Source organism: Astyanax mexicanus, chromosome 6 (assembly GCF_023375975.1).
Source record: "Astyanax mexicanus isolate ESR-SI-001 chromosome 6, AstMex3_surface, whole genome shotgun sequence".
Taxonomy (NCBI): Eukaryota; Metazoa; Chordata; class Actinopteri; order Characiformes; family Acestrorhamphidae; genus Astyanax; species Astyanax mexicanus.
This window is the reverse complement of record NC_064413.1, coordinates 16,207,022-16,218,070: the sequence shown is the minus strand read 5'-3', so window position 1 is coordinate 16,218,070 and position 11,049 is coordinate 16,207,022. Positions and strand designations below refer to the sequence as shown.

General features: G+C 44.8%; 1 protein-coding gene across 3 annotated transcripts in view; it reads left to right on the top strand.

The window, feature by feature from the left end:
- Positions 1–461: 461 nt before the first annotated feature.
- The window catches only part of dnah5 (dynein, axonemal, heavy chain 5), a 212,011-nt gene continuing 201,423 nt past the window's right edge, over positions 462–11,049 (top strand). For 2 of the 3 annotated variants that reach the window (XM_049480738.1, XM_049480736.1), the window contains exon 1: positions 462–890. In XM_049480738.1, the coding sequence (XP_049336695.1) occupies positions 741–890 (150 nt within the window). In that variant the 5' untranslated portion in view covers positions 462–740. The remainder of the gene's footprint in view (positions 891–11,049) is intronic. The other variant, XM_049480737.1, reaches the window with a different exon arrangement.

Genomic DNA, 11,049 nt, shown 5'->3' with positions numbered 1-11,049 from the left:
TTTTTAGAGATTCAGAAACCGCCAATGATAATCTACGCTCTTTCCGCACACGGGCACACAATATTAAACAGCGCTCTTTATTCCGTTCTGTCCCACTCCTGAAACGTCCTCCGAGCGCGCCTGTGTGTATCCGCGCGCGTATGTGTGTGCCGGGTCGATTTTAAGTAGTCTAAACATTTAAAATAATATAAACAATATGATGTTCAAACTTTTGACTACTTTCTGTAATAACTACACAATGAAGTACTTGTACTTTTACTTTCAGTACTTAAGTAAAACATTAAATAAAATAAAACATATTAAATAAAAACATAAAATAAACTTCTACTTCTACTTAAGTATGATGCTTAAAGAACACCGACTTCCACTCAAGTCACTTTTTTTATAGAGTACTTGTACTTTTACTCAAGTCTGGATCTCTGGTACTTTATACATGTCTGTTAATAAGTCTGTATTTTACACCCTTGTTAATGTACGATGTGTTTTCTCTGGCCAGGCCGCTGTGGGTGAAGGAGAGGACAGGCTTCAGCGCGCGCAGCTCAGTGATTGGTCACTCCGCTCACTGGACTCTGCGTCCGCGTTGCCACAGCAACACACTCAACAACAACAACTCCGGCTGGAAGTTCCTCGGGTTTGGACAGCAGTTCGAGCTCACCGACCGTGTGATCAGAACGGATACCTGTTCATATTCCGATATGCAGGAAAAGTCTACACTACTTTAGGAACGCATAAACTCAGATATGGATCAAAGCGCACAACCGAAGAATCCCCTGCCGCGAGGAGAGCGAGATCGCGCGGCGCAGCTGAACCGGAACGTGGGGAAGAAGCAGGCGGCGCCTTCCGGAGAGAAGATCATCAGAGAGAAGCAGGTGGGTGGAGCCAAAGATCAGGTGCGTGGACAGGTAGCCCCGAAGAGGTACAGGTAGAACTAGTGATCAGTGTGGACAGAGCATTGACTAGAGGGAGACAGACGGGTGAAGTTTTTGATACGGGGGGGCGGTTCTTTGAGATAGGCGGAGCCTGTGATTAAAGAGATACAGGTGGGTAGAGCCTGTAATTAAAAAGAAACATGTGCACTGAGCCTGTGAAAAGGAAGATTATGTAATTAAAGTAAGTGGAGACTGCGATCAATGAGATATTAGTAGGTGGAGCTTGCGATCAGTGAGATATTGGTGTTTTGTGACAGTTGATGTCAATAAATATACACTTATACAGTAGGGAAAAAAAAAGTATTTGATAGGCTACACTACGATTTTGCAAAAAATTTGCAGGGCACGCAAGGTCCCCCTGCTCATGTCCAGGCCCATTTGAAGTTTGCCAATGACCATCTGGATGATCCAGAGGGAGCATGGAAGGAGGTCATGTCGTCAGACGAGACCAAAATAGAGCAAATAGAGCGCCTCTGACTGTATTCGGAGGAAGAAGAAGGATGATTACAGCCCCAAAAACACAGTCCCAACTGTGAATCATGGGGGGTGGAAACATCTTACTGAGGGGGACAGGATGACTGCACTGATTGGAGGGAGGATGAATGGGGTCATGTATTGTGAGATTTTGGCAAACAACCCCCTTCCCTCAGTAGCAGAGTTAAAGATGGGTCGTGGCTGGGCCTTCCAACATGACAATGACCTGAAACACACAGCCAGGAGTGGCATTTCAACATTCTGGAGTGGCCTAGCCAGTCTTCAGACCTGAACCCAATAGAAAGTCTTTGGAGGGAGCTGAAACTTAATGTGGCCCAGCGACAGCCTCAAAACCTGAAAGATATGGAGAAGCTCTGTACAGAGGAGTGGGCAAATCTCCCTGCTGCAGTGTTTGCAAAGTTGGTCAAGAACTGCAGGAAATGTTTGAATCAAATCTATTGTATCAAATACTTATTTGATGCAACAAAATGTTATTTAGTTGTTGAAGATCATACAAAGTGATTTTCTGTATTTTTTTTTTTAGATTCTGTCTTTTAAAATTGAAGTGTACAATAAGAATAATCTCTATTCTTTATAGGTGGGGAAACTTGCAAAATCTGCAGTGTATTAAATACAGTAGACTGTTTGTCTCAGAGACTTTGGCAGTTTTTTGGTGCTTTGTTTCTTGCTCTGTGCCGAGCTGTAAATGCAGTGTAGATGGCAGTACTTCCCACAGACCAGCAGATGGAAGTCATACTCCATTATTGCTTTAAACCGGTAGGACTGCAAGTAGGACTGCAAGCAAAGCTGAACATAAGTCATGGCTGTTGCAGTTGAGTTTCCACCCATTTGCCACTCTGTGGCTCACCAATATTTTATGGGATTCACAACAAATTGATTTAAACACAAATCAAATAGATTCCTTTCATGTTTATATTTGCATTGGCTTTCTCAACCTAATGTTCAAACAAATGGCTTTTAGAACAGGTGCTTGTTTAAATCCTGTCAGTGCACACATTTCAGGAGACATGCTTACAGTGTAACAGCTGTTGTAGCTCAGTTGGCACCTGCATTTTAGTAGTACACTGTAATAGTACAAGTAAAAGCTTCAGGGTTCTCCTATTAGGAATTGCACAAGAACGTCTTTAGTTGCTTTGTTTAACCTTTAAGAATGGTGATTCTAGGAAAGTTTTCTTCAAAAATATTTTCTTAAAGGTTCTTCAAAGCACCTTAAGGGGTTCCTCTATTGTTTTAAATAGGAAAAAAACCCAAAGTTGCTCCAGAAACTTTCAACAGTACAGGAGTTTGAAGGATTAGCTGCTTTGGTGTAAGGTTTAACCCATATTTGGAGACCAGAACATTAATGACTTTTGTAATGGTTTCACACTCGAATGCATGCTGTAGAGATGGATGCTAGGGTGAGACGCTTTCAAGTTTATACATGCTCAATCTGTCCAATCAGCTGGACATTTGTTGCTTTATCAATATGTTGCTTGACCAACTGCACAGTAACATATAGCTGAAATACCAGTGACGGCACCAATAGCATGAAAGGCCTAGAAACCAACTATCAGTGACGCCATATCCATATTCACACTTATTTATTGAATGGTTCTACAGACTGCATTTATTTGAAAATTTAAGTTGTTATTTTGGGTATATTTATAATAAGTATAAATTTGCTTCATGCAAAAGATGCTCAGTTGCATTTTCACCTGTTTACTTCCCTATTTTTCTTTGCCTTAAAGTGAAACATAATGTTTTTTCTGGGTTTTCATCACCGCAACTACTTCCAGCAGCCACATAGCATAACATACCATAGCCTAGCTTTGTTTGCAAGAACGTTGTAATTCTGTCTTAAGTCTAAGCGGATACCTTTGCTGTCCTCTGTACACAGTGTGTGGTCAGATGACAAGATTAGGGGTCAGTGTTTGCTTTTAGCCTAGGGCTAGAGATAAACCTGCTGCATGTGCAGTAGCTGCCTTATATTACCTTCAATCTCTATGGTGCATCATTTTTTACATACTGTATATTCATACAAATTAACACTACACACAGGATGCAGTACACACAAACTTATTAGGAGCACTACAGTCACTCAGCAGCATCAACATGGCAGACAGCTGAGAAGAAATGCTTTGAGATCTAGTAGAAATGTTAGTTTTGGTCAGTGTTCTCCGGTGTGTCCTCTATAGACTACAGTGGATTGCTCCAGTTACATACAGGTGTGTAAACTTTTATATTTATGACACATTCATTGCCAGTTTTCCACACAAATGCATGGTGAAACAGCAAGTATATCCCCAGCCTAATAGCCCACCCTTCTGTTGTGTGTTTAGCTTTATTTTGGAAGTCTTAGGCAGTATTTTAATTAGTTTTTTTGAGGTTATAGATTATTAAGTGAAGGTATGGTAAATGGTGAATAGGTGGCTAGCAATAGCTTTTAGCCTGGAACAGATATTTGCTCCCTCAGTGAAAGTGAAAGTGTCAAAAGGCCTGGTTCATGTAGCAACAAAAAATGAATTCTCCATTTGAACGAAAAGACTACAGTGTCTGATATTCACTGTATTTTACTTCCTAATGAGTTTCCATTCTAGGGCATATTTAGTAGTATTATCCTATATGGTGTTCTCAATATTTGACCCAAATATTATGATTATGTCAAACAGCTTCATGCTTATAATGTGGAGATGGATGTCGTTTAATTTTAGTAATAGAATTTAACTGCCATTAATTAGACAACTGATGTGATATTGGTTTGATATTAGATGCTCAGCATTCACATTGACAATAAAATTATATGAAATAATGTTTGATGATATTCTCCTTCACATTCGTTTCATTAATCATTTACACTATAGGGTTGATACTTTCATTGATAAGGACAATTGGGTTTGTTTAATTGTTAGATAGACACAGCAATGATTTCTCTTGAGTCCATCTGTCATTTTTGAGACGTGGTTATGAATAATCTTATTTGTCAGCTTTTGTCGCTATGCCAGTGCCTGGAAGCCCAGGTGTTATGGTCATATGGAAACAGCTTTGTATAGCTGAGCTCAGTAATTCCATCATCTCGCACATGCCAGCTCAACAGCACTGCCAGCATCTGTGCATTTTATGTAAGGTAATATTATGTTGTGAAAGCTATATTCTGCCTGTAAAGAGATATTTTTTGTTGTTCTGATGAGCCATGACATAAACATTTAAGCAGTAATGAGTCACTCAAATGGTGGACCTGTGACATATTGGATCCATGATGTATTGCCACTCGAGTGGTGACAGTGCAAAAAATCTGAGCTGTGTTGTAATGTCACTTTAGCTGCAGTGCTTGGAAAACAGCCTTGTACTTTTGATGTTGTAACATTCATGCTGGAATTGTAAGAACCATGCATTAATATTATTTCTGGCTAGTGAGGAAACATTTGAAAAACATGAAAATAGTAAAAAAAAAAGAAGACAAAAACAGATAAATTGAATATGATGTAATTGGCTTGATGTAAATGCCCCTTGAGTGTGAACTGGCTTTTATAGGTTTGGAATCAATGTTTCCAAGAGTATAAAACAATAGCCTTACTGTCATGTCTGGTGCTGAAAGCACGTCTGTGTCTCCCACATCCAGCTCTATCTGCGATTCTCACAGTAACAACTACAATACCCAGAACGCACCACTCCATGACACAACACACACTCCCGATCACATGACACGTCACATGACGCCACCAGGAAGTCCCGAGTACTGATTACTCAGTGTATTTAAGGACCATGCTCACGCTCACACCTCGCCGAGTATCTGTTTGGTAAATCCTACAATACAAAGCGTTTCTCTTGCCCTTGCTATTTTCCGTGTATGATCCTGTTTTTGTTTTCTACCGACTTTGATTTTTGCCTGCTCCCTTGTGTTGGATTACCGTGTATGACCTGGACTGTTTATTGTACTCTGGATTTTTGCCTACCCTGTGATACTGCCTACCCGTGTATGAACTCTGGACTGTCCTCCGGTTATGGTATGGTTTCTCTACACTGTGCATTTTTGGTACTGACCCTGTTTCTGTTGACTACCCCTGTCTACTCTATAACTTTAATAAAAGTTATTTTATTGTATCTGCATCAGTCTCATTCCTGTCTGGCCCTGACAAGATACTCGGCCATAATGACAGAGACTGCGGATACAGAGTCTATTAAGTCTGGTTTGGCTAACCAGGGTCGGCTTTTAGGTCAGCACCAGCAAACGCTCGCTGGTGTGACCCAAGCTGTTGACGAGCTAGCACGCCACCAGGTTAACCAACAGCAGCAGCTAGCCGAGATTATGAGTCACCTCCGGGGTTTGTCCACCCAGAACCCTAGCCCAGTGGTTAGTCCTGTAGCCAGCCCTAACAAAACCACTACTCCCTTTTTCGCTGTGTGTAAACCCGAAGTCTATGACGGAAACACTGAGAAATGTAATGGGTTTCTGCTCCAGTGCTCCGTGTTTTTTAGCAACTCACCTCCTGCTTCTGATAAAGCTAAAATCGGGTTTATAATTTCTCGACTGTCTGGCAAGGCTTTGGACTGGGCTACAGCTATTTGGGAGAACATTTCTGAATCCAGCTACGACACTTTTTTGTCTATTTTTCGCAGCGTTTTTGATCATACACGCTATGGGCAATCTAGTGGAGAGCTTCTGATTACCTTGAAGCAAGGTAAACTATCTGTGGCAGCCTTTGCTCTGGAGTTCCGTACGTTAGCTGCTAGCAGCGGTTGGAACGACCCTGCTCTCATCTCCATGTTTCGACACGGACTTAACCCTGAGATTCAAAGAGAACTTGCATGCAAGGACGACTCACTCACCCTGGATCAGCTGATCGCTCTGTCTATCCGTCTGGATCAGCTCCTTTCCCGTAAGCCCAAAGCTGTTAACCACACTCCTGCGGTTCGCCCTGCACTACTCCAGTCCGGGAATCCAGTTCCGGAATTTGCGCCTGCACCCATCTCTGAACCCATGGATATCACACGATCCAGATTACCCGTCGCTGAGAGGCAGCGTCGCATGCGCCTTCACCTGTGCCTCTATTGTGGTGGTTCAGGTCATCTGAGGGCTAACTGTGAACTCCGGCCCAATTCTGCGCAAGCGTCTGCTCTGGGACAGCGCGTGGAGAGTACTCCACGCGCTAACGTGGTATGTACCCCTGTTTCTGAACTTAAAGAAAAATGTTTCATGTTGCCTGTTATTATTACCACTCCAACGGATGTGTTTTGTGTCTCAGCGCTTGTAGATTCTGGGTCGGAGGGGAACTTTATCAGCCTGGACCTGGTGGAGGAGCACGCCATACCCACAAAAGTTCTCCCCAAGTCGATCTCCATCCATGCCATCGATGGAAAGACTGTACGCTCCAAACCTGTGACCCTGCAGACTCTTCCTCTCACCCTTCAAGCCAGCGCTCTACATGTGGAACAGCTCTCTCTCTATGTGCTCCCATGCACAGAACATCCCCTGGTTTTGGGAGCGCCATGGCTAAAGACACACGACCCCGTCATTTCATGGAGCCTGGGAGACATCACTGCCTGGTCTCCTTTCTGCCGTGAGAACTGTTTATCTTTAAATTCACTCTCTTTACAATCTACCTCTGTTGAAAGCCCTAATTCTGTAGATACCCCTGCTATTCCCTCCGAGTACTATGACTTTTCTGATGTGTTTAGTAAAGCTAAAGCTACCGAGTTACCTCCGCATCGCCCCTATGATTGCTCTATTGATTTACTAGAGGGTTCTGTACTGCCCAAAGCTCGTGTGTACCCATTGTCTCGTGATGAGGAGAAGGCTATGGAAGAGTATGTTAGTGAAGCTCTTGCGCAGGGTTTCATTCGCCCATCCAAATCCCCTGTTGGCTCCGGTTTCTTCTTCGTGAAGAAGAAGGATGGGGGTTTGAGACCCTGCATAGATTACAGAGGCTTAAACGACATTACTAAAAAGTTTGCTTACCCGCTCCCGTTAATCCCAGCAGCTCTTGAACAGTTACGTAATGCCGTGTACTTCACCAAGCTCGATCTCCGTAGCGCTTATAATCTCATTCGCATCAGGGAAGGTGACGAATGGAAAACAGCGTTTTCCACCACCAACGGCCACTATGAATACCTGGTCATGAGCTACGGTCTCGCTAACGCCCCAGCTATATTCCAGTCGTTTATGAATGACATATTTCGCGACCTCATTAATCATTCTGTTGTCCTTTTTATAGACGATATCCTTATCTATTCACCAGATCTCCCCACACACATTCAGCATGTCCGTCAAGTTCTCCAACGCCTGAGAGAACATAGTCTGTTTGCCAAAGCCGAGAAATGTGAGTTCCATACTCAAAGGGTCACATTTCTCGGCTACGTTATCAGTTCCTCCGGTGTCCTTATGGACGATGACAAAGTAACTGCCGTTACTAGTTGGCCTGTGCCCCAGACCATTAAAGAACTCCAGCGATTCCTTGGCTTCGCTAATTTTTATAGGCGGTTCATCCGTAACTTTAGCTCCATTGCTGCGCCCCTTACTGCCCTCACTAAGGGGGCTGCTAAAATCCTGAAATGGTCAACCGAAGCGGATCGCGCTTTCTGTGAGCTGAAAGCTGCGTTCATTTCAGCCCCTGTACTTAGGCACCCTAAGCCCGAGTTTCCCTTCGTAGTGGAAGTGGACGCTTCCGAATCGGGTGTTGGTGCGGTTCTCTCTCAGCGTAGTGGGTCGCCACCTAAATTGTTTCCTGTAGCCTTCTTCTCACGCAAGCTTTCCCCTGCGGAGCGTAACTATGGGATAGGGGATAGGGAACTTCTTGCTGTGAAATTAGCTCTAGAAGAATGGCGTCACTGGCTGGAGGGGTCCGTTCATCCGTTTACTGTGTATACTGATCACAAGAATTTGGAATACCTCCGCACGGCTAAACGACTTAATCCGAGACAAGCACGTTGGTCCCTTTTTTTCTCTCGATTTAACTTCTCAATCTCGTTCCGTCCGGGAAACCGTAATACTAAAGCTGATGCGCTGTCCAGGGTTTACAGCACTGTGGACAGCGCATCCCAGCCCCAGGAGGCTGAACGCATTCTTCCTCCCTCTGTTCAGATCGCAGCCATTCAATGGGAGTTAGACGATCAGATTCGCCAAAGTAACGCTAATCAGCCCGATTCTGAGGACTGTCCTCAGGGTAAAACGTTCGTACCCGTCCAGTTTCGAGACAGGCTCATCACCTGGGCTCATTCCGCTTTAACCTCTGGTCATCCTGGTGTCACACGCACGTTACAATTACTCTCTGCCCGTTACTGGTGGAATTCTATGCGTGCTGATGTTCACTCATTCGTTACCTCCTGCTCTGTTTGTGCGCAATGTAAAACACCTAAAACCCTTCCAGCCGGTAAGCTACTACCTCTCCCTGTACCTGAGAGACCTTGGTCGCATATTGCCGTTGATTTTGTCACTGATCTGCCTGTATCTGAGGGTTATACTACAGTTCTCACTGTTGTTGATCGTTTCTCTAGAGGGGTTAAATTTATTCCATTCCCAGCTCTGCCTACTGCCTTCCAAACTGCTCAAGCTATTTATATGCATGTATTTAGACACTTTGGTATCCCCGAAGATATTTTGTCTGACCGTGGTCCTCAATTTACCTCTCGTGTGTGGAAGGCATTTTTTGAACATCTCGGTGTACATGTCAGTCTCACTTCTGGTTTCCACCCTACATGTAATGGTCAATGTGAGAGGGTTAATCAGGAACTCGGGAAATTCCTCCGCACATACTGCTTCAAACATCCCACTGATTGGTCACAATACCTCGTTTGGGCTGAAATTGCACAAAACTCCTTAGTTAATACTACCTCTGGCCTCACCCCCTTTCAGTGTGTTCTGGGTTTTCAGCCTCCCCTAGCTCCCTGGACAGCGGTGTCCACTGATGTGCCGGCTGTGGATGAATGGATGAAGCGCAGTGAGCAGGTGTGGGAGGACACGCATCGTAAAGTCTCTGAGGTACTGCGTGTGTACAAGGAGCGTGCTGACAAGCACCGTGGTGACAGCCCAGACTACCAACCAGGAGATCGGGTGTGGCTTTCTACCCGGGACTTTAGGTTTGAGGGTAGTTGTAGAAAACTCCTGCCTAAGTTTATTGGTCCTCTTAAGATTTTGTCACGTATTAATGAAGTTACTTACAAGGTGGAGTTACCCCCTCAGTATCGTATTAATAATTCCTTTCATGTATCTCTCCTCAAGCCTATGGTCCCGGGTCCGCTCGCTGACGCTGCACCGTCTGATGTTCCGCCCGCGGCTGTGGAGGGGGAGGGGTCGTCCACGTATGCTGTCCGGGAGGTGCTGGATTCACGCAGACGTGGGGGTGTGCTCCAATACCTTATCGATTGGGAGGGGTATGGTCCGGAGGAGCGTTGTTGGGTGGCTGCCAAAGACGTGCTGGACCCTGCCTTGCTCGTGGAGTTTCATGCTCGTTTTCCTGGTAAGCCTGCTCCTAGGCCCCGTGGACGTCCCAAGCGTCCTCCGACCTCCTCTGCTCCAACTCGTCGGGTTTCTCGCTCTGGTGAGCCCCGTCTGTCTGGCACCTCCGCTCCGACACCTGCACCTCCCGCCGGTACTCCCTGTCCGCCGGGTGGTCGTCGCCGGGGTCGGCCCCGTTCTGCCTCCGCTCCGGTTCCTCAGGGGGAGGGTACTGTCATGTCTGGTGCTGAAAGCACGTCTGTGTCTCCCACATCCAGCTCTATCTGCGATTCTCACAGTAACAACTACAATACCCAGAACGCACCACTCCATGACACAACACACACTCCCGATCACATGACACGTCACATGACGCCACCAGGAAGTCCCGAGTACTGATTACTCAGTGTATTTAAGGACCATGCTCACGCTCACACCTCGCCGAGTATCTGTTTGGTAAATCCTACAATACAAAGCGTTTCTCTTGCCCTTGCTATTTTCCGTGTATGATCCTGTTTTTGTTTTCTACCGACTTTGATTTTTGCCTGCTCCCTTGTGTTGGATTACCGTGTATGACCTGGACTGTTTATTGTACTCTGGATTTTTGCCTACCCTGTGATACTGCCTACCCGTGTATGAACTCTGGACTGTCCTCCGGTTATGGTATGGTTTCTCTACACTGTGCATTTTTGGTACTGACCCTGTTTCTGTTGACTACCCCTGTCTACTCTATAACTTTAATAAAAGTTATTTTATTGTATCTGCATCAGTCTCATTCCTGTCTGGCCCTGACACTTACAGACAAATGCATAATATATTACAATATGATAGTGAAAGAACATTTAGAAGTGTCTGTCTGGTAGGGTCTGTATCAAAACGGCAGCGATAACAAACATCATATCAGAGTGCGCAGGCAAAAATCCAAAAGACAGAGGGCAAGGCAAAAAGGGTCAGTCTAAGTTAAAAATATAGATCAGCAACAGAAAACTAACAATAGAAAGGGCGAGGCAAAAGAGTAGTCAAAAAAATTCAAAAAAGAGCTGGTAACAAGCAAGAACATTCAAAAGAAACGCTTAGTAGAAGAGCTAGTAAACTGGATTCAATATCCGGCGAGGTAACTAAGAAAACGGGTGGTGGGGGGGGTTGTATTTATACAAGGCAGTCCAGTTGTAAGCAATCAGAAGCTCAGCGAGCATGATCAGGAGAGTCAGGGAA